This window comes from Mus caroli, unplaced genomic scaffold, assembly GCF_978045245.1.
Source record: "Mus caroli unplaced genomic scaffold, Mus_caroli_1 scaffold_5, whole genome shotgun sequence".
Classification (NCBI taxonomy): domain Eukaryota; kingdom Metazoa; phylum Chordata; class Mammalia; order Rodentia; family Muridae; genus Mus; species Mus caroli.
The window spans coordinates 154,875,364-154,899,964 of record NW_028227260.1 but is presented as its reverse complement, the minus strand read 5'-3'; the positions used below and the strand labels follow the sequence as shown (position 1 = coordinate 154,899,964).

The 24,601-nt window shown below is 38.2% G+C and overlaps 1 protein-coding gene across 4 annotated transcripts in view; it reads left to right on the top strand.

Annotated features, from left to right (window-relative positions):
* Brcc3 (BRCA1/BRCA2-containing complex subunit 3) overlaps nt 1-10,378 on the top strand; it is a 38,074-nt gene extending 27,696 nt beyond the window's left edge. Inside the window, exons 8-11 of one of the 4 annotated variants that reach the window (XM_085838315.1) lie at nt 1,245-1,376; nt 1,897-1,940; nt 3,745-3,918; nt 10,232-10,378. In XM_085838315.1, the coding sequence (XP_085694441.1) occupies nt 1,245-1,376; nt 1,897-1,940; nt 3,745-3,896 (328 nt within the window). In that variant the 3' untranslated portion in view covers nt 3,897-3,918; nt 10,232-10,378. Of the gene's footprint in view, nt 1-1,244; nt 1,377-1,896; nt 1,941-3,744; nt 3,922-10,227 lie in introns of all 4 variants that reach the window. The other 3 variants (XM_085838316.1, XM_085838314.1, XM_085838313.1) reach the window with 3 other exon arrangements.
* The last annotated feature ends 14,223 nt before the right edge of the window (nt 10,379-24,601 follow it).

The window sequence follows — 24,601 nt, the reverse complement described above, 5'->3', positions numbered from 1 at the left end:
GGCTCTGACTGTGAAGTTCATCTCGGAAATTTTTCCTCTTTATTTGTTGGCCCTGCCATTACTTATTGTCTTGGTAGTTCTCCAGTAATTTCTGTCAGACAGTTTTTACTTTCAGTGAATTTTAATTGTTTTCAGTAGGAAGACTGCAATAACAACTAGTTCATTATCAGATGCAGAATCTCTGTCACAGGCTTTATATAGCTATGGATTTTACCTTGTTTCTAGGATTAGAGTTTGGGTCAACTGACAGAAACTCAGCAGTTTCTTCTATGAATGTACAGAAATATATGTTCAAATGCAGTATACCATTTCTGCTTACGAAGTCAGAAAATTTAGTTGGAAGCCTTGTTAACTTAACTAAGAATAGAAGACTGACTTCTGTGTTTCTGGACCCATCATTAATAATAATCACTGTGTTTTACTCCTAAAAGTCTTCTGCAAAGGCCACTATTGTGTTTTGTTTCATGAATGGTTCCCTGATTATGTGAATATGGAGAAGTGAAGGATAGTTGTAATTCCCTGTTATATATGTTTCATCTATGTCATAATATGGGACCTAAAGACACTTTGGTGGGTAAGATTAAAAAGCAGAGAACTAGATCTTATTAAGCTTTACCACTACCATGTACCCATGACTTTCACAATGTATAAGGCTCCCAGCCTGGATTCTCCACTCACTGTTATGTAAAGTTTAAGAATATTATGAGTGAGAAATGCATATAGGTGCCTTGATTGGACTCAGAACAAGCCTGTCTGTGTCTTTCACTCTAGCATGAAATGGAACTATGTGTAATATCTTACCTAGTTTTAGCCACAGAAGAGAATAATTGAGAGGTGCTAGTAACTTTTGTGAATAATTCCATCTACAAAATGAATCTGATGGAGTCACTGAAGAATCTTCATTGTAATCAATTTATTCAGCTTACTGACTAATGTACTAGTTAATTGTTTCTTTTATCTGTATAATTGACCATACTGACATTGAGTTCCCAAAGGTTTCTCTTAAATTTTCAGGAATGGATTCAAATTCCCAAATGTACTAGAGAATATTGAGTGTACAAATAGACTCCTAATTTGCTCTCCAGAAAAGCCTAATTTGAACTCTGTCCACTTACAAATTGAGTCACATAATAAATTGTAGTAATAGTTAATCTTTGAAGCACTTTATATTCCAATCTCTCAGTTAAAGTATAAAGAACTTATAATTAAAGGATAAAATATAAGCTAAACTGTTTGTCTTGCAGGTATGAGAGAATTGAAATCCCAATCCATATTGTACCTCATATCACTATTGGGAAAGTATGCCTCGAATCTGCAGTAGAGCTGCCAAAGATCCTGTGTCAGGAAGAACAGGATGCATATAGAAGGATTCACAGGTAATAGCTTTTACTATTTGTCTTGTCAATTCAGTGAAGCCCCTTTATCTTTACAGCTCATCAGTTTCTGAGTCCTCTTTCTACCTGACTGGGAGAGAGCTTCACAACAGCCTCAAATCATGTTTCTCACACTATATTATAATGATCTCTTTAACATTGCTATCTTGCCTCTGATATTTGAATTCTTCAAGAGAAAACACTTCCTTTTCTGGTTGTGAAAATAAAATAAATCACACCCTAGTACTCCCATTGCCAAGTACTGGGCCTTGTCTATTAAATTCATAGTGTATCAAGACCTTCAATGAGAAATAGGAATTTCATAGTCATGTCTTTCTTTGAGTCATCTTTTGAATTTTTGAATAAAATCATATCCCCTCAAGTAAATTAAAAATGAACAAGGTGGGAACTCAAATCATTATGTTCATCTAATCCAATGGACAAATGTCTGATATAGGTTATGATTTTATTGTACACTTTTGTTTTTGTTTCATTGCTGACCTAAAGTACCTTATCCCTTTAGCCTTACACATCTGGACTCAGTGACCAAGATCCATAATGGCTCAGGTAAGATTTTTTTTTTTCTTTTCTGGAGTATATGAAGTGATCTTTGCCATACTCATTTTATAGAAACAATTGTAGTTTATCTTGGAGTTTCCTTTCTAAAAACTGTAACTAATCTTGCTCCTTACATTTCCTTGGAAACCTATTGACCCTTATAGACTATAAATGTGGCCTTATGATAAGACAGAAAGAGGGAAAGTGGATGGGGGTAGGGGTGGGGTTGAAGAGGGGAACCTGATCTGCTATTAGGTGAGGGAAAACTAGAAAGACTTTTTTATAGATTAGCTCAGTGGTATCTTGTTATATGCTTACATACTATCTCTTAAGGAATCCAAGTTTCCATAGATTTCTATAGCTCAATAACTTCCAGAAATTTTAGTAATGTGCCTTTAAGAACTAATTTCAACCTCCAACCTATTGTAATAAGAATTGAAAGAGATAGGCAGGTACAGGAAGGGAATACATCAGGCAGGAAATTTTCCATGTGAATAAATAGAGAAGGGGAAAAACTCAGTATAGTATATATACCAAGTTACTTTCCTCAACATACAGACATTTCCAGCTATATCTACTGTTCAGCTAACCTGGATTTCCCTATTTAATGACTAAACTGGGTGTGGTATTGCATTATTTAGTGTAAGCACTTGAGAGGTAGAAGCAGGAGGACTGCCATAAGTTTGAGGGCAACCTAGTCTATATAGAGAATTCCAGAATAAAATCTGGCTACTGAGTGAGACCCTGACTTTAAAAAGAAAAGTAACACTAAAATAAACAATAACAACAACAACAAAACATGGATAAAGTAAGAAAGAATGAGGAAGAGTGGAACACTTACTTTTTTATTAATTAATTAATTAATTTTGAGGCAGGGTCTCTCTATGTAGCCTTTGCTATCCTGGAACTCACTATGTAGACCAGGCTGTTCTCAAGTTTATAGAGATCTGCCTGCTTCTGCCTCATGATTGCTGGGTTTAAACACATGTACCACAACAACCAATGGAAAGATTTCTGATATGATTGGTTAGGCAACTGCTTTGGGAAGAAAAGAAGGGAATCATGGCTTGTTATATTCCATCATTTCTATCTGGATAGAACATGACAATGAGTTAAAATTGGTAAAATATAGTATACAAGCATTCTCTAAAATCACAATTATTTAAAAATAGACTAATATCTCAAAAGTAGACAAACAGATCAGTGGACCTGAACAATGCCTAGAAGAATGCCTAAAATTCATATTTATTTAAAAATTTCAAATTAGTGAAAGCTACATTAGATACTAAATATCCATTTTTTTGTTCATCTGAAACAAAACAAACACACAAAAACCATTTAAGTACCTATTCCCTGCTAGATAGCGTTCTAGGCACAACAAGGCTATAGTGCAGAACAAAAGAGACAAGCTTAACTTGCATAGACTTAATTTTGTTTCCATTTGAGGAGACAGTAGAGTCCTACTGGAAAGTGCTTTCTGAGCCCTTTAACTTGAAGAAATAAAGAGCTAGCCTTCTTTCTCCTTTCTTAAAATGAATTTTATGTTTTTACATAGATTTCTATTTGGCTTATAGATCTAAGGTTTCAGAATATGTGTCTGCTTTGTTCAGCTCTTCTCTTCCCCCACCCCCATCCCCAGTTGACTACTGAAAATCATTTACCAGTCCTACTTATTGTATTTTAGAAACTTGTTCCCCCCAGCCCTTTTTTCTGTGCCCACAACTGAGGCACTGTTAGTAGTATAGTAGGAACATCCCAGTGAATAGTACCTTTCCAGTTATCTCATCTGTTTTTTTTTTCTTTTTTATTGGAGTATTTACCAAGAATTTGTGCAGTCAGATGTCAGCAGTCAGTGGGCCTCTACTGCAGTGGTTGGAGGACAGATTGGAGCAAAACCAGCAGCATTTGCAGGAGTTGCAACAAGAAAAGGAAGAGCTTATGGAAGAGCTGTCTTCCCTAGAATAAAGCAGGAGAACAACAAAAAAATGTGGTAATATTTTTTTTCAATTTGTGTGTTGAATATGGTCCAAAACTATACACAACTCCTATATAGGCAAATAATACAGTAGCACTTTTTAAATCCCAACAAGTAGTTTGATGTATATAAAAACAGAAAACGTTTTCTTAAAATTTCCCCAAAGCTTATAGAATTCTCCTACCTGTAACTACTTTAAAAAGAAAACATGCAGGATGACTTAAGCAGACTATGAAAGGTATTTTGTAAGGGACATAGGAGGTACATTAGCAAGGAATATCTGGGAATAAAATATCTGAAAGGTTTACTTTAAGTTTTATATATATATATATACTAGAATGTCAATGTGTACCCCTAACTATCCTGGAACTCATTCTGTATACCTTACTAAACAGCCTCACTAAGATGCCCCCAAACACACAGAGATCTACCTGCCTCTGACTCTGTAGTGCTGGGATTAAAGGCATGTGCTACTTACCATGCCTGACATTAAATGTTAATTCTTAATAAAAACACCCAGCATAAGCTTTTTTTTTTGAGACAGTATCTTATTATATAGCCTAACTGGTTTGGAACTCACAGAAGTCTACTTTCCCAAATGGTGGGGCTAAAGATGTGTAACTAATATAAACTTCTTAGAATGTAAAGTCTTTGTTTTTATTTTCAGATATAGCCATGCTATATAATACGATAAAGGAAGAATAGCACTTGACATTTCTATTTTATAGCTTGATGTATCTGCTAGGCAAGTAAATCCTAAGTACTATAGAGTTGATGTAAAAACATGCAGTTAGCTCATCATCACCCACCTCTGTTGATTATACTCACTTAAAATCATATATCATGACTTCCTTATTGATCTCTAAACATGTATTGTGATATATCTAAATTTGAATCTATGTGCATGCCCTTTTAAGCAAGCAAGTGAACTCTAGCTTATTTGAATCTAAAGCAAATTCTTACTGATCTTAAGAATTGAATTATAATATGACCATGATTTTTTTTTAGAAATATTAGGATTTAGGTTGTAATAGAAATCATGCTTTAAAAAAATGTGATGATCATAGCATTCCTTCATATGTAACCACTAATTCTAAATGTGCTTTCAGAAAAAGAGTTGAGCCTGTTGCATCCTGGGAACTAAAGTGGGAACTGGAAAAAGGGTGAAAAGAAAGAAAACAGATACTAATAGTCCCAACCACAGTGATATTTGGAATTTTGGCTTGTTGCCTTATTTTTTCCTAGATTATTGTTTTTCAGTTTCCAGAACCGCTTGCATCAGAATTGCTCAGAGTTCAAACTCAATCATTGAGGCTAGAACCTAAAAACCTACATGACCTACTTAGCTAATTCTGAGGCATGCTTATATTTGAAAACAAATATTCGTAGGGCATATGGAATGTAAATGTATTTTCTTTAATTCTCTCCCACCACAATTATTATTTCCTCATTTTCTTTTTTATAGGGCAGGTGAAAATACCTGGCATACAATTTATTAAATCAATTTTGAAAAAGATAAAGTTGGAGGGCCTACATTATTATAAAGCTACAGTAATCAAGATACTATGATTTTTGCAGAAGAATCAATGCAATAGGAAAGAAAAATCAGAAATAAGCCCACAATAATATGCTTAACTAATTTTGAAAAAGTACAAATGTGATTCAATGAAGAAAAAACAGTCATTTCAACAAATTGAACCTCCACAAGCCAACAAAGTATATTCTAAAAGTACCTCCAAATATATCATGCATTTAAATGTACTATGGAAAACCTAGAAAAAATATTCAAGAAAAATTTTCAGGAGTTAAGTACTTAATATTCAACTCAAAAGCACAATTTCATAAGAAAACAAGTAGATCTATTGGACTTCATCAAAATTAAAGCTTTCTATTCTGCAAAACTATTAAGAGAAAATCATGTAATATCTGATCAATGAAAAGATATGCTTAAAACTCAAAATTAAACAATACCAGTAGAAAATGAAAAAAGACTTTAACATTGTCACTACAGTGGGTATATAGATGGCAGGTAATTATGTGCATATATATTGAATCTTATACATCATTGAAGAATGCAACTTAAAACTACAGCATGGTGTGGTATATACTTATCAGGACTGCTATAGAAAAAGATAGTGAAAATACCAAATACGGTTGAGAATGCAAACTAGATTTCTCATACACCAATGACAGGAATATAAAAATACAGCTACTGGGTAGAAGAGTTTGGAATTTTTTTTTAAGTTAAACATACATTTAACATGACCCAGCAATAATACTGTCTTGGCACAAAAACTTTCACAAAATATTTCTTGGCAGCTTTATCTGTGATAGCTGCAAATTAGAAATAACCCAAATACTCTGCAGTGAGTAAATGGCTCAACAAACCATTCTTACTATGGACTACTACTATGTAGTGGAAAGGAACATACTGCTAATATGATGAGCCTTGGGCAGTTATAGTAAATGAAAAAATGCTAGTCTTAAAAGAGCACTTACTGTACGGGTGCATTTCTAGAGCTTTGTTTAAATGTCAGAATTAATGGCAAGAACAGATTAATGATTTCCAGAGCCAGGGAATAGACATTGTATGCATATGTGTTCTTCCTACAGTGTGACCTGAAAGTTAATTTAGGCTGACGAAACAGTTTTGTACCTTAAATTTAGTGTTTAATATATGTCTGTTCCTATGCTAACATTTTTTAGATTTATATACATACAAATTAATACTTGTAAAAATCTAGAAGTGAGTAGGAATTAAGACTCCACTTTATGAAATAATTAGAGTGATGTATGAGCCATATGTAGTGTCACATGCCTATAATCCCAGTGCTCAGGAGGCTGAGGCAGGAACATTTCAAGTTTAGAGCTATTCTGAGCTATATAGTTCCCAGCCAGTTGGGCTATAGTCTGAGACCTTGCTTCAGAGAAAAAGGGCGGGGAGGGTAGGTGATAAAAAGAAAACCTGGGGGTGGGGATAAAATGATTTGAATATTCTTATAGGCCAACTATGAACACAAGTCTGTGCTTCACTTTCATGAATAAAATAAGATTATAGTAGATGACCATCAAGTATACTTTTAGATCAGTGTTCATACTTTAAAAATATTGATCATCAGAAAGAACAGTGGTATGAATGAAATGTGATTATTTTCCTAGTTGTACCTGTATGGTTTACCTTTACACAAAACATTGTATTCCAACATACAACCTTGTATCCTCTCTTATTTTTCTTTTTCAATCACAGTCAAATTCTGTTGGGAACAGAAAGTACTTGTTTAGATGGGTATGCTCTCCATCTGGTTTTTTAAAACCTTTTTGAGATAGGGCATCACTCAACAGCCCAGTCTGGCCCCAATCTAGCAATTCTCTTACAACACCATGCCTAGCTGATTTCTTATTTTCTATACATGGATACTGCATCTGACCTTGTCTATACTATTTTTGAAACCATTCCTCCCATAGTCAATGATGATATCCACTAGTCAAACTCATTTGTTTTTGAGAACTGTCATTGGTAAAACTCTAGCTTTTACTATTTTTGTTAATAAATAATAAATACTGACTTGACACTTTCATCATTCTTCCAAAGCTACCACTTTTGGTCTTTGTTATCATATACTTTATTATTTCTTATTTCCAGACTGTCCCTCCCAAAATTCATTCATAAGCCTCTCTATACAGTTACAGACAAATCCATTTCTCTATACCTCTGTCTGAACTCCAGACTCAGATTTCAAGCTACCCATTATATATTTCTACTAGGTAGTCTTATTGATACATTGAATTTGATAAATCTAAATCTGAACATGTTTTTGGCCTAATCTATATTCTCTTATATTTCTTACCTCAGTGAAGGAGGCATCCATATGCAAAAACTGGAATCTAGACAGGCAACCCCAACATCTCTATTACCTTTTACAGTATTTGCATTGAGTTACAGCAGTTTGTTTGTTTTTTTTTGTTGTTGTTGTTGGTTTTTTTGGGGGGTTTTTTTTTTTGGTTTTTTTGTAATCTAATCAGAGTTGCAATATGTAGAATAGGTATTCATGAAGAGGAATGGGCAGGTAGAATATCAAGCTTCTCACTGGTTAGGATTACTTCATGAAAACATAAGGGTTCCTTAGCCTTGCAGCACCAGAGCAGGAACAAGATCTAGTGAAAGTTGTCCTGTGTCAGTACTCTCAGAATCAGAGTGAAGAGGAGAAAATGATCTCTTAAACTAAATAAAATGATTGAGCAAATAAGTATGCTTTGAGGAAAATTGAAGTTGTTTTTTTCATACTTGAAACATTATTTACAGATATGTAAAAAGAAAGTATAAAATTATTCCCTGTGATGTTAAATAGAAAAAGTTGATATGATCATTTTAAAAGGGAATTACATATATGTATATATTGAGAGAATGATCAGTACGTCTATATACCTCCACTTCTTATCTTTCCCCATTAAGAGAGAATAGAAATGGTAGTTCAGTAGCTAATGAGCACACCTGGCACCAAGGTGCTGGACTTCAAATAGTATTTTCCACTATTAGTGAATAGAATTAAGTCCAGAAATGGATGCATATGTATATGATGAACTGATTTTTAACAAAAATGCCAAGACTATTTGAATGGGGAAAAATAGTCTTTTCAACAGCTGATGATTTCAGAACTAAATACCTACACAGAATAATGAAGCTGGACCCCTGCCCCATATCATGTATGAATGTTAACTAAAAATGTATCAAATATTTAAATGCAAGAACTTGTAACTATTAAAATATTAAAACAGGAGTAAATCTTTATGACTTTGGTTTTTAGCAATGGCATTCTAGACAAGCCACAAAAAGACAGTTGTTAGATCTCATGAAAATTTAGAAATGTACATCCAAAAACAAAAAATGAAAACTCAGAAAATGGGCCAAAATATTTACAAACAACCTATCTAAGAATCTAGTGTCCAGAATTTATAAGTAACTCAGACAATAAGAGCAAGAAAAGCAACCCAATTTAAAAGAGGACAAATCAAACCCATAAGATACCACTTGATACCTACTTAGAATAAAAAATGTAAGCCCAGACTTCTGTAAAATGGTAGACTAACAGCTGTGTGACCTAGTTAAGAGGGTAGGAGAACCCATTAAGCAAGAATAAAATACAATAAATATTCCAAAGAGCAGAAGAGCTTCAGAAATTCATAGTTAGCAATAGAACATCTTAAAACTTGGAAACAAGATTGGTGACACACTGGATAGAAGTAAACCAAGCTGAATACAGCTTCAGCCTCATTACTCTCCAGCAGGAAGAAGAGAAGCAGAAGCCTCCTTCAAGAGGTAATCTAGGCTACGTTGAGGAAAAGAGATGGTTAGTCCCTTCAGAACAATCCCACAGCCCACACAAAACTCAAATCCTGTTGTAGATTTTGATGAGACAGTGATTCCTCTATTGGATGGATCAGCAGTGGAAAGGACAACCATTGTGTCACTCTGTAAGACTGCAGAGCAATGTCCTTGTGTCATCCTAAGAAAACTTGAAAACTGAGCAACCCTGTGGGCAATAGAACAGGAAACAACCACAAATCAGGGAACCTAAATTTAACATGCCTCAGCTGCAGAGTGAGAGATAGCCCTGGAGGTAGTTGCAGGGAGCAGACTGGCTATATAATACTTACTAACAAGTCAAAAAGGACAAGAGGCTCCCCTTAGTGATGTAAATAGGGTGGTTAGGATCAGACCTCATCTGTGAATAACCCTGAAGTATGATAGTTTTAAGCTACACGTCACTGAATAAAACAACCTCTGGGACCACCCCCTGTCATTCATTGCTGTAAAGTCTAAGAACTGAGAAGCTCCAGAGGTCTTGAAATCCATGGCTGCATCCCTTCAGCAGATTGTCTACTTAGGGAATCTTGAAAGTGTGAAGGCATATCTCTATCTCTGTAACAGATCTTAGTGTTGTAACTGGTTCCCATACTCCCAACCCACTTATGAGACATTCTCTAGATAGAGAATTATTAATCCCAGAAATTACAGTCTGGGGACTATTGGGCAGGTAGAAGAACCTGACAGCCCACAAATTGTAAAGTTAAGGGTGGCCAACAGAGAACCCTACTTGGGTTGGTCTGTGGCTTCAGGCACAGATATAGCAAAGGACTGCCTTGTCTGGTCTTAGTGGGAGAGGATGCACCAGAGAAGGGGGATGCCCAGCAGGGGGAGGCACCCTCTCAGAGGTGAAGGAAGGGAGGGGGTGATGAACTCAGGGAGAGGGAACTGGGATGGGAGGCAACATTTGAGATGCAAATAAAGTTTTTTGTTTTTTGTTTTTTGTTTTTTTTAAGGCAGGCTGTGCAAGCTAGTAAGCAGTGTTCCACCATGGTCTCTGCTTTGGTTCCTGCATCGAGGATCCTGCCTTGAATTCCTGCCCTGACATCTCCCGCTAATGGAGTTTGACCTAGATTTGTAAGATGAAATAAACTCCTTCCCAAGTTGGTTTTTGGTCATGGTATTTTATTCGTAGCAATAGAAACCCTAACTAAGACACAAAATAAACACACAAAAATTAGTAGCCTTTCATATACCATAATGAACCTGTGGAGAATGAGATCAATCTGGAAAAAATTTTATTCAACATACTAAAAAACAAAACAAACAAACAAAAACCTATAAATCTAAACAAGAAGGTGAAACATGCCATGAAAACTTAGTCACTGAAGAAAGAGGTTGAAGGCAAAAATACTTCTCATGCTTGTGCATTGTCAGAATTAATATTTAAACAATAGGGTAAATGTTTTGTGTATCAAAGAAAACGCTCATTTTTACAAGTTCCCTTTCCCCACCATAGAGCACTTCATCCAAGGTCCCTCTCTTTGAGTCCTGAGAGTCTCTCACCTCCCAGGCCTCTGGTACATTCTAGAGAGTCCTCCCACCTCCTACCTCCTGAGGTTGCCTGTTCCCATCCTTTCTGCTGGCTCTCAGGGCTTCAGTCCTTTCCCCCACCCAACACAGTAACTGATCATGTTCCCCTCTTCCTTTCCCTGTCCTCTTTTCCACCCATATCCTTCCCTACTTCCTCCCTCCTGTGATTGCTTTCTTCCCTCTCCCAAGTGGGATTGAAGCATCTTCACTTTGGCCTTTTGGCTTGTTAACTCTTTTCCAGTTCTGTGGGCTATATCCTGGGTATTCTGTACTTCTTTTGGCTAATAGCCACTAGGTACTGAGTACATACCATCCATATCCTTTTGGGACTGAATTATCTCACACTCCGGATGATATTTTCTAATTCCATCCATTTGCCTGGAAAACTCAGGATGTCCTCGTTCTTAATAGCTGAGTAATATTCCATTGTGAAAAATGACCCACATTTTCTGTATCCATTTTTCTGTCCTGGGATTTATTTCTATCACAAATAAGGCTGCTATGAACATAGTGGAACATGTGCCCCTGTGGCAAGGTGGGGCATCTTTTGGGTATATGCCTAAAAGTGGTATAAATTGGTCTTCAAGTAGATTTATTTGCAATTTTCTGAGGAATCTCCAAATTGATTTCCAGAGTGGTTGTGCAAATCCACCAGCAATGGAGTGTTCCTCTTTCTCACATGTGCTGTCACCTGTGTTTTTAATCTTAGCCATTTTAATTGGTGTGAGGTGGAATCTCAGAGTTGTTTTGATGTGCATTTCACTGATGACTAAGCATTTCTTTTAAATATTTTTTATTACATATTTTCCTCAATTACATTTCCAATGCTATCCCAAAAGTCCCCCATACCCTCCCCCCCACTTCCCTACCCACCCATTCCCATTTTTTTGGCCCTGGCGTTCCCCTGTACTGGGGCATATAAAGTTTGCATGTCCAATGGGCCTCTCTTTCCAGTGATGGCTGACTAGGCCATCTTTTGATACATATGCAGCTAGAGTCAAGAGCTCCAGGGTACTGGTTAGTTCATAATGTTGTTCCACCTATAGGGTTGCAGATCCCTTTAGCTCCTTGGGTACTTTCTCTACCTCCTCCATTGGGAGCCCTGTGATCCATTCACTAGCTGACTGTGAGCATCCACTTCTGTGTTTGCTAGGCCCCAGCCTAGTCTCACAAGAGACAGCTATATCTGGGTCCTTTCAGCAAAATCTTGCTAGTGTATGCAATGGTGTCAGCGTTTGGAAGCTGGTTATGGGGTGGATCCCTGGATATGGCAGTCTCTAGATGGTCCATCCTTTCTTCACAGCTCCAAACTTTGTCTCTATGACTCCTTCCATGGTGTTTTGTTCCCAATTCTAAGGAGGGGCACAGTGTCCACACTTCAGTCTTCATTCTTCTTAAGTTTCATGTGTTTAGCAAATTGTATCTTATATCTTGGGTATCCTAAGTTTTGGGCTAATATCCACTTATCAGTGAGTACATATTGTGTGAATTCCTTTGTGATTGTGTTACCTCACTCAGGATGATGCCCTCCAGGTCCATCCATTTGCCTAGGAATTTCATAAATTCATTCTTTTTAATAGATGAGTAGTACTCCATTGTGTAAATGTACCACATTTTCTGTATCCATTCCTCTGTTGAGGGGCATCTGGGTTCTTTCCAGCTTCTGGCTATTATAAATAAGGCTGCTATGAACATAGTGGAGCATGTGTCCTTCTTACTGGTTGGGACATCTTCTGGATATATGTCCAGGAGAGGTATTGCTGAATCCTCCGGTAGTACTATGTCCAATTTTCTAAGGAACCGCCAGACTGATTTCCAGAGTGGTTGTACAAGCTTGCAATCCCACAAACAATGGAAGAGTGTTCCTCTTTCTCCACATCCTCGCCAGCATCTTCTTTAAGCGTTTCTCAACCATTCAAGATTCCTCGGTTGAGAATTTTTTGTTTAATGCTATCTTCCATTTTTAATAGGGTTATTTGGAGTCTAACTTCTTGAGTTCTTTGTATAATTTGGATGTTAGCCCTCTGTGGGATGTAGGGTTAGTAAAGATCTTTTTCCAATCTGTAAGTTGCTGATTTGTCCTATTGACTATATCCTTTGACTTAAGAAGATTTCTAGTTTCATGAGGTTCAATTTATCAATTCATGATCTTAGAGCATGAGCCACTGGAGTTCTGTTTAGGAAATTTCCCCCTGTGCCAATGAGTTCAAGGCTATTTCCCACTTTCTCTTCTATTAGATTCAGTGTATCTGGTGTTATGTCGAGATCCTTGCTCCACTCGGACTTGAGCTTTGTGCAAGGTGACAAATATGGATCTATTTTCATTTTTCTACATACAGACTGCCAGTTAGACCAGAACCATTTATTGAAGATGCTTTCTTTTTTCCATTGTATATTTTTGGCTTCTTTGTCAAAGATCAAGTATCCATAAGTGTGTGGTTTTATTCTGGGTCTTCAATTCTATTCCAATGATCAACTTCTCTGTCTCTGTACCATTACCATGCGGTTTTATCACTATTGCGCTGCAGTATAGCTTGATATCTGGGATGGTGATTCGTCCAGCTATTCTTTTATTGTTAAGAATTGCTTTTACATGTGACCAAGCTCCTGAGACCCTGTTGTGTCAGAGCTCTTGGGAGTCAAGATTTCTCGAGGTGTTGCAGAGGTGGGTGGGGAGCCAGAGCTCTGGGTTTGATCCAGGCACCAGTGTAAGCTGGAAGGAAACTGTACCTCTGGCTTGGTGGGAATTTGTGTTTCTCTGGTTCCTGTGGGGGTCCCAGTTACACTGGGTGTTGGGAAAGATGTGGCCTCAACCGTGATCTTGAGTGTTTCAGAGTTCCAGTGTTCCTGGGTGTGACAGATCCTGGGAGTCGAGCTTCCTCTGAGGTCCTGTGATCCTGGGCGTGTCAGAGTACCTGAGATCCTGAGCATGTTATAACACCTGGGAGTTGGGCTTCCTCTGGGTGTTGAAGAAGTGAATGCAGAGGCAGCACATCAGGTCTGCTCCAGGTACAGTTTCAAACCTGTGTCACTGTCCTGGCAGGGGCAGAGACTGAAGGAAAGGCCATCCAGAGACTGCCCTACCTGGATATCCATCCCACATACAGACACCAAACCCAGACACTATTGCAGATGCCAAGAAGTGCTTGGTGACAAGAGCCAGATATAGCTATCTCCTAAGAGGCTCTGCCAGAGCCTGTCAAATACAGAGGTGGATACTCCCAGCCAATCATTGGACTGAGCACAGGGTCCCCAATAGATGGGTTAGAGAAAGCTTGAAGGAGCTGAAGGGGTTTGCAATCCCATAGGAAGAACAACAGTATCAACTAACCACACCCCCAGATCTTCCAGAAACTAAACCACCAACCAAAGAGTACACATAGAGAGATCCATGGCTCCAGCTGCATATTTAGCAGAGGATGGCCTTATCGGGCTTAAGTGGGAAAAGAAGCCCTTGGTCCTGTGAAGGCTCAATGCCCCAGTGTAGGGAAATGGCTGGGTGGTGAGGCAGGAGTGGGTAGGTGGGTAGGGGAAGAAGCCTCATAGAAGCAGGGGGAGGGGAAATAGGATAATGGGTTTCTGGAGGGGAAATTGGCAAGGGGATAACATTCGAAATGTAAATAAATAAAATATCCAATAAAAGAAGAATGGTTTTTGCTATTCTGTTTTTGTTTTTTTGTTTTGTCTTTCCAGATGAATTTGAGATTGCTCTTTCCAAGTCTTTGAAGAATTGTGTTGGGATTTTGATGGGGATCTCTCCATTTTCTGAGATCATCTTTGCTTTCTTTCTTGAGACTTGAAGTTATTGTCATACAGATCTTTCATCATTTGGTTAGCGTTACTCCAAAATATTTTATTTTATTTGTGGCTATTGTGAAGGGAGGTTTTTTGGTGGTGGTGGTGGTGGTTGGTTGGTTGGGTTTGTTTGTTTGTTTGTTTGTTTGTTTGTTTTTGTTTTTCTTTTTGTTTTTCTTTTTGTTTGTTTGTTTGTTTGTTTGTTTTTTGGTTTTTTGGTTTTTGAGACAGGGTTTCTCTGCATAGCCCTAGCTGTCCTGGAACTCACTGTAGACCAGGCTGGCCTCGAACTCAGAAATCCACCTCCCTCTGCCCCACCCCCCAAGTGCTAGGATTAAAGGCATATGCCACCACTGCCTAATTTCTTTTTCAGCCTGTTTATCATTCATATAAAGGAAGGCTACTGATTTGATTTAATTTTGTATCTAGCCACTTTGCTGAAGTTGTTTATCAGCTGTAGAAGATCTCTAGTAGAATTTTTGGGGTTGCTTATGTATACTATCATATCATCTGCAAGTAGTGATAGCTTTACTTCTTCTTTACCCTTGTATCCCCTTGATCTATTTGTTGTCTTATTTTTCTAGCTAGAACTTTGAGTATTATATTGAATAGCTATGTGGAGATTGGGCATCATTGTTTTATCCACAATTTTAATGGAATTGCTTCAAGTATCTCTCCATTTAATATGATAATGGTTGTTGGTTTGCAGTAAATTACTTTTATTATGTCTAGGTATGGCCTTGAATTCCTAGTCTCTCCAATACTTTTAATATGAAGGGATATTGTATTCTGTCAAATGCTTTTTTTTTTTTTTTGCATCTAAGGAGATGATCATGTGATTTTTTTTTCCTTTGAGTTTGTTTGTGTAGTGGATCTCATTAATGAATTTTCATATATTGAACCAACCTTGCATCCCTGAGGTGAAATCTACTTGATTGTGGTGAATTATGGTTTTGATGTTGTACTGGCTGGTTTTGTATGTCAACTTGACACAGGATGGAGTTATCATAGAGAAAGGAGCTTCAGTTGGGAAAGTGCCTCCATGAGATCCAGCCTCAATTTCTCAATTAGTGATCAAGACAGAAGGGTCTCTTTTGTGGGTGGTACCATCTCTGGGCTGGTAGGTAGTCTTGTGTTCTATGAGAAAGCAAGCTGAGCAAGCCAGTAAAGAACATCCCTCCATGGCCTCTGCATCAGCTCCTGCTTCCTGACCTGCTTGAGTTCCAGTCCTGATATCCTTTGGTGATCAACAGCAATGTGGAAGGTGTAAGCTGAATAAACCCTTTCCTCCCCAACTTGTTTCTTGGTCATGATGTTTGTGCAGGAATAGAAACCCTGACTAAGACAGATGTGGTTTTGGATTCTGTTTGCAAGAATTTTGATATTCATAAGAGGAATTTGTCTAAAGTTCTATTTGGTTGTGTCCTTGCTTGGTTTAGGTATCAGAGTAATTGTAGCTTCATAGAATGAATTAGGTAGTGGTCCTTCAGTTTCTATTTTATGGAATATTTTAAGGAATATTGTTATTAGGTCTTCTTTGAAGGTCTGATAGAATTCTGCACTAAAGCCATCTGACCCTGGACTTTTTTTTTTTTTTTTTTTTTTTGATTAGGAGGTTTCTAATGACTACTTCTATTCTATTTTCTTATGGAATACGGGCCTGTTTAGATAGTTTATCTGCTCTTGGTTTAACTTTGATATGTGGTATCTCTCTAGAAAACCATCCATTTCGTCTAGATTTTCCAGTTTTGTTTAGTGTAGGCTTTTGTAGTAGAATTTGATGATTTTTTTTAAAATTTCCTCCATTTCTGTTGTTATGTCTCCCTTTTCATTTCTGATTTTGTTTATTTGAATACTGCCTCTGTGCCCTTTAGTTAGGCTATGAGTTTATCTATCTTGTTGATTCCCTCAAAGAACCAGCTTTGGTTTTGTTGATTCTTTGTTTCTATTTGGTTGATTTCTGGCCCTAAGTTTGATTATTTCCTGCTTTCTACTCCTCTTGGGTGTGTTTGCTTTTTTTGTTCTAGAGCTCTCAGGTGTGCTGTTAAGTTGCTAGTGTAGGATCTCTCTCCAATTTTTTACCAGGGCACTTAGTGCTATGAAGTTTCCTCTTAGCACTGCTTTCATTGTGTCCCATAAGTTTGGGTATGTTGTGTCATCAGTTTCATTGAATTCCAGGAAGTCATTAACTTCTTGCCTGACTAAGTTATTATTGAGTATAGAATTGTTAAGTTTCCATGGGTATGTGTATTTTCTACTGTTTTGTTGTCATTGAAAACTAGCCTTAGTCCATGATGATGATAGGATGCACGGTATTATTTTAATCTTCTTATGTCTGTTGAGGCTTGTTTTGTGCTGAATTATATGGTCGATTTTAAGGAACTATGAAGTGCTGAGAAGAAGGTGTATTGTTTTGTTTTAGGGTGAAATGTTCTGTAGATATCTGTTAAATCCATTTGTTTCATAACTTCTGTTAATTTCACTGTGTCTCTGTTTATAGTTTTTGTTTCAATGACCTGTTCATTGATGAGAGTAGGGTGTTGAAGTCTCCCACTACTATTGTGTGGGGCTCAATATGTGTTTTGAGCTTTAGTAAAGTTTCTTTTATGAATGTGGGTGCTCTTGCATTTGGGGCATAGATGTTCAGAATTGAGACTTTCTCTTGGTGGATTTTCCCTTTGATATACATGAAGTATCCTTCCTCATCACGCCTGATAACTTTTGGTTGAAAGTCTATTTTATTGGATATTAGGATGTCAACTCCAGCTTGTTTCTTGGAGTAATTAGGTATTAAAGAAGCATGTGAATTGAAATTTTGTATGGAGCTATTTATAAATAGGTGGGAAAAGAACACTAGTCCCACAGCCCCGACACCAGTGAGTGAGTTAAAGAATGACTTTGTATCGGAGAGCTTTTCTTGTGTTTTCAGGTGATATTTGCAAACCTTTTTCTGTCAAAGGGAGAGGAAAAAAAGCAGCTAAAAGTTTTCTAATGTAAGAAATTTAAGTTGTTTCTAATGATTTATGTCCTCACTAAAAATGAAAAAGAAAAAAGAAACATGTGAAAGAGTAGTGCTATATTTGAAGATGTGTGCTCCTAAAACATGCAGTATGAGTTACCATGGAGTGCTCTAGACACCCACCCATATCCTATAAATCACTGACTTCCTCTCTGTTGTGTGTGGCATGCAGGATTTATGCAGGATATGGAGTATATACTCCATAAGTAAATTAAAGCCAGTGTCGATAGAATTCTGGATTCATATTCCTCTCTTGATAAAGCATTGTGTGAATGATGCATGCTTACATTTTAAAGAGGAATTACCTGAAAAACATTAACAATTAAATCCCACTGTTTAAAGGCATTCCAGAGATGTCTATTGGCTCAATTTTGACCCTGTGTGGCTGCAATTGTTCAATTCTCAAAGTTGTAGGATTGGACCAGGTCAGTATTGTACATAACTGTTTAGGGACAGTAAGAGCTTTGGCAATTCTTCAAGCTGATAATCTAAGAAACTTCATTGTCAGCAGCTTAATGTGAAAAGCAGACTTGTGAATGGATAAAGCCTTAAGTGCACAAAACTGAGCAGCCAGTTCATAGCCAACGAAGAAACACTATATCTAGTCAAGCATTGCTATGTGCAGCTTGTGTTAGTAAGATGAAAGAAAGAAAGCTGATCCTGTGCCAAACTGCTCCTTACCCAAATACTGCCAGGAAAGAGATGGTCTCCCAGGAGTGCAGACATGCTTGTGAGCACAGGTAAGACCACCACTTCTGCTCTGAGAGACCCACCAGGATCCCTCAGAATACAGGAACTAAAGAGCAGCCTGGGGCAGGATCCTTCTGGTTTTCGTCTGCACCCTGGAGCTGATTCTCTGCCACAACTATCCATAACCAATTTCCTTCTGGAGAGAACTGGCCTTCCAGGCTTGCAGGAGGGAAACTCCATAGTCAGAGACAGCAAAACCAGCTAACACCAGAGATAACCAGACTGTGAGGGGCAAGGGCAAGAACATAAACAACAGAAACCAAGGCTACTTGCCATGATCAGAACCCAGTTCTCCCACCACAGTGAGCCCTGTATACCCCAGCACACCAGAAAAGCAAAACTCAGATTTAAAATCACATCTCATGATGATGATAGAGGACTTTAAGAAGCACGTAAGTAGCTCCCTTAAGAAAATACAGAAGAACACAGGTAAACAGGTAAAAGCACTTAAAGAGGAAACTCAAAATTCCCTCAAAGAATTGCAGGAAAACACAACCAAACAGGTAAAGATTGAACAAAACAATCCAGGATCTAAAATGGAAATAGAACCAATAAAGAAATCACAAAGGGCCTTCCAGTCTGGGCTGGTGCCCTGAGCAGACCTTGGACACAAACTCCTCAGCCAGTCCCACAACACCCAGAAGTTCCACTCGCAGCCGCTCTAACACACCAAGGATCATAGGATCAGAGGTGAAGAGGAAACAACATCTGCTCCAACATGGAGAGTAACTGGGACCAGCAGAACCCAGGCACCCAGGAACTCCACAAAACCAGTGGCACAGGTTCCTTCTGGTCTGGGCCAATGCACTGAGCAGACCTTGGTCACTAACTCCACAGTCAGTCCCATAACACCCAGAAGAAGCTCCACTCCCAGGCTCTCTAACACACCAAGGATGACAGGATCAAAGGTTCACAGGATCCCAGGAGCTTGGTCACACCAGAATTTCAGGGTTTCAGAGGCAGCTTGACTTCCAGGAACTCTGACATACCCAGGATCTCAGGATCACAGGATACCAGAATCATAGGATCACAGAGACAACTGAAATCTGAGGAGTTCTGACACAACCAGGATCACAGGAAGGACAGGCTCCAGTCATATATAGTGAGGACAGTTAGCACTAGAGATAATCAGATGGTGGGAGGCAAGCATAAGAACACAAGCAACAGAAACGGAGGTTACTCGACATCATCAGAACCTAATCCTCCCACCATAGCAAGTCCTGGATACAAAAGCAAGATTCTGATCTAATCACTTCTAATGATGATAATGATAATAGAGGAATTTTAAATAACTCCTTTAAAGAAATACAGGAGAACACAGGTAAACAGCTAGAAGCCCTTAAAGAGGAAAAACAAAAATCCCTTAAAGAATTACAGGAGCTTCCCTGTGCAGGAGAGACACGCTCCACTGGGTAAGAAATTTTACCAAGGAGTTAATACTTGAAAGACTAATAAATCTTTTATATAGCTACGGTGGCATCTACTAGTGATACAAAGATCTGTAAAAACCAGGATGGACTTTTGGAAATAAAAATGGAGGAAGAGTGTAAGTATACCACCAGACGGGGGCTGGTGAGATGGCTCAGAGGGTAAGAGCACCTGACTGCTCTTCTGAAGGTCCTGAGTTCAAATCCCAGAAACCACATGGTGGCTTACAACCATCTGTAAGGAGATCTGACTCCCTCTTCTGGAGCATCTGAAGACAACTACAGTGTACTTACATATAATAAATAAATAAATCTTAAAAAAAAAGTATACCACCAGACAAGATAGGAACCTACAAAAGAACACTTGTAACAGAGATGTCTTCCGAAAATACTTCAGACAGTTTTGCTACCAGGAAACATGTGGACCCTGAGCTGACTCCAGGAACTTTGCTGGCAGTGGCTGCGGCCAGACTTGAACAGCAAAGAGCAGATCCTGGAGCTGCTGGTGCTGGAGCAGTTCCTGACCATTCTGCCAGGGGAGCTGCAGGCCTGGGTGCAGGAGCAGAATCTGCAGAGCCTGGAGGAGTGACTGTGCTGGAGGATTTAGAAAGAGAACTTGATGAACTAGGATACTGGGCCTCAGTCCAAACTGAAGAACAGGAAATGTTGCAGGAGGTGAAACCTTTAGCAGCAGAGCAGAAACCCAGTGTGTCCCTTCAGTTTGTCAAAGCCAAGCCTGGGTGTGAACTTACAGACCATGAAACCCAGAAGGAGCAAGTTTTAGGTGTTGAGACTGGAAATGAACCCAGGAATGTAACTCTAAAGCAAGGCCTCTGGGAAGGAATGAAAGCAGAACAGAATCCCTCTAGCAGATTAGCAAAGGATGCACTTGAGTGTGAAGAAACTCGTGGCCCTAGAGAAGAGTCTTCTGATGTTTTCTGTGAAGACAGCCAGCCTCTGCATAATGAAAATGGTGTAAATTCTGCTGAGAACTCAGACCACACTAAACACCAGAGCATCTCTCCAGGGAGAAAAGTGCATGGATATGAAGAGTATGGAAAGAGTTTTAGCTAGCACTCTCGCCTCATAGAGCGCAAGAGTCCACACTGGAGACAGGCCCTACAAATGTGAAGAATGTAAGATTGTGGGAAAACTTTCCAATGGAGGACTGTTCTTATTCGACACAAGGTGGTCCACACTGGAGAGAAACCATATAAATGTAATGAATGTGGCAGGGCTTTTCTCCAGTGGTCAGCACTTAACTAACACCAGAGACTTCACTGGGGAGAAAAGCACTACCACTGTAATGAATGTGGCAAAGCCTTTTGCCAGAAAGCAGACCTCTTTCACTGTCTCAAGAACCACAGAAGAAACAGACCTTATCAGTGTCTTCAGTGTAATAAAAGTTTTAATCGCAGTCCCACACTTTCTCAGCATCAAGGAGTTCACACTGGAGCAAAACCCTATGAATGCAATGATTGTGGGAAAGCTTTTGTTTATAACTCATCTCTTGCTACCCATCAGGAAACCCATCACAAGGAGAAACCCTTCACTCAAAGTGGTCCTACTCAGCAGCAGAGGAACCACAAAAGGGAGAAGCCCTACAAGTGCAGTGCATGTGGAAAAGCATTTGTTCAAAGACTAAGTCTTCTACAACATGAGCAAGTTCATACCGGAGAGAGACTGTATAAGTGTGCTCAGGGCTGGAAGACCTTTATTCAGATGTCAGAACTCACAGAACATTAGGGAACCCACAATGGGGAAGGCCCTAAAATGTGAAGAATGTGGCAAGACCTTCAGACAGGAGTCAGAGCTTACTGAGCACCAGAGAATTCATAATAGAAGTGGTCCCTAAAAGTGTAATGGGCATGGGGAATTGTTCACACAGAACTCAACTCTTACTCATCAGACTAGTCACAAAAGAGCAAGTACTCTGTGTAATGACTACAGGGAAGCCACCTCACAGTGTCAGCTAATAAGGAATATTGTATTTGTAATGCTTTGTGGTGACATTTCAGCCTTTGCTGCTATGAGACCATAAATATTTGATGAGCTCAAAAAGAAAGAAAGAAAGAAAGGAAGGAAGGAAGGAAGGAAGGAAGGAAGAAAGAAAGAAAGAAAGAAAGAAAGAAAGAAAGAAAGAAAGAAAGAAAGAAAGAAAGAAAGAAAGAGAAAGAAAGAAAGAAAGAAAGAAAGAAAGAAAGAAAGAAAGAAAGAAAGAAAGAAAGAAAGAAAGAAAGAAAGAAAGAATTACAGGAGAAAGGAATTACAGAAGAACACAAACAGGCAAAGGAAATGAACAAAACAATCCAGGATCTAAAAATGGAAGTAGAAACAATAAAGAATTCACAAAGGGAGACAACCATGAAGTTATAAAACCTAGGAAAGAGATCAGGATTCATAGATACAAGGATCACCAACAGAATATAAGAGCTAGAAGAGAAAATCTCAGGTACAGAAGATGCCATGGAAAACATTGACACAATAGTCAAAGAAAATGCAAAAAGCAAAAAGCTCCTAAACCAAAACATCCAGGAAATTCAGCACACAATGAGAAGACCAAACCTAAGGATAATAGGTATAGAAGAAAGTGAAGATTCCCAACTCATAAATATCTTCAACAAAATTATAGAAGAAAACTTCCCTAACCTAAAGAAAGAGATGCCCATGAACATACAAGAAGCCTACAGAACTCCAAATAGACTGGACCAGAAAAGAAATTCCTCCTGACACATAATAGTCAAAACACCAAATGCAATAAACAAAGAAAGAATACTAAAAACAATAAGGGAAAAAGGTCATGTAACATATAAAGGCAGACATATCAGAATTACACCAGACTTTTTACCAGAGTCTATGAAAACTAGAAGAACCTGGGCAGCTGTCATACAGAGACTAAGAGAACACAAATGCCAGCCCAGGCTACTATATTCAGCAAAACTCTCAATTACCATAGATGGAGAAACCAAGATATTCCATAACAATTCCAAATTTAAACAATCTTTCTACAAATCCAACCCTACAAAGGACACTAGATGGAAAACTCCAACACAGGGAGGGAAACTACACCCTAGAAAAAGCAAGAAAATAATCTTCTTTCTACAAACCTAAAAGATAGCCACACAAACATAATTCCACAACTGACAACAAAAATAACAGGAAGCAACAATCACTACTCCTTAATATCTCTTAGCATCAATGGGCTCAATTCCCCAATAAAAAGACATATACTAACAGACTGGATATGTAAACTGGACCAGCGTTTTGCTGCATACAGGAAATGCACTTCAGTGACAAAGACAAACACTACCTCAGAGTAAAGGGCTGGGAAACAATTTTCCAAGCAAATGGTCCCAAGATACAAGCTGGAGTAGCCATTCTAATATCGAAAAAAAAAAGTCAGCTTTCAACCAAAGCTTTCAAAAAAGATAAGGAAGGACACTTCATACTCATCAAAGTAAAAATCTACCAAGATGAATCCTCAATTCTGAACATCTATGCTCCCAGTGCAATGGCACCAACATTCATAAGAGAAATTTTACTAAAGCTCAAAGCACACATTGCAGTGCCCACAATAATAGTGGGAGATTTCAATACCTCACTCTCATCAATGGACGACAGATCATCATGGAAACAGAAACTAAACAGAGACACAGTAAAACTAACAGAAGTTATGGACCAAATGGTTTTAACTTATTTCTAGAACATTTCATCCTAAAACAAAAGAATATACCTTCTTCTCAGCAGCTCATGGTACCTTGTACAAAATTGACCATATAATCAGTCATAAAACCATCCTCAACTGATACAAGTAGATTGAAATAATCCCTTGAATTCTATCAGATCACCACAAACTAAGGCTGGTCTTCATCAACAACAAAAACAACAGAAAGTCCACATACACATGGAAGCTGAACAACAATGATAACTTGGTCAAGGAAGAAATAAAGAAAGAAATTAAAGACTTCTTAGAATGAAAATGAAGGCACAACATAGCCAAACTTATGGGACACGATGAAAGCAGTGCTACAAGGAAAACTCAAAGCTCTGAGTGCCGCCAAAAAGAAACTAGAGAGAGCATACACTAGCAGTCTGACAGCACACCTAAAAGCTCTAGAACTAAAGGAAGCAAATTCACCCAAGAGAAGTAGACAGCAGGAAATAATCAAACTCAGGGCTAAAATCAACCAAGTAGAAACAAAAAGAACTATACAAAAAAAAAAAAATCAACAAAACCAGGAGCTGGTTCTTTGAGAAAGTCTTTCCTTTCCTTTCCTTTCCTTTCCTTTCCTTTCCTTTCCTTTCCTTTCCTTTCCTTTCCTTTCCTTTCCTTTCCTTTCCTTTCCTTTCCTTTCCTTTCCTTTCCTTTCCTTTCCTTTCCTCTTTCTTTCTTTCTTTCTTTCTTTCTTTCTTTCTTTCTTTCTTTCTTTCTTTTCTCCAATATGTGTAACAGGAGTCAAACTGAAAAAGGAAACTTCAGTTGAGAAAATGTCTCCATCAGGTTGTCTAGTGGGCAAAAGATCATTGAATATTTTCTTGACTGATGATTGACTATCGCAAGTGCCATCCCTGAACAATTGGAATAAGAAATCAGTAACAAGATAATAATTCTATTCCTTTATGTCCTCTTCTTCAGTGCCTGCCTCCACGTTCATGTTTGATTTCCAGTCCTGATACCATTCATAATGTGCTGTAAGATATAAGCTCAAATAAACTCTTTTCTCTCCAAAAAATATAGAAATATAATAGTATTTTTTTTTGTTTTAATCTAAGGTGTTGGACATGGGGCTGCTGCAGATTGTCCAC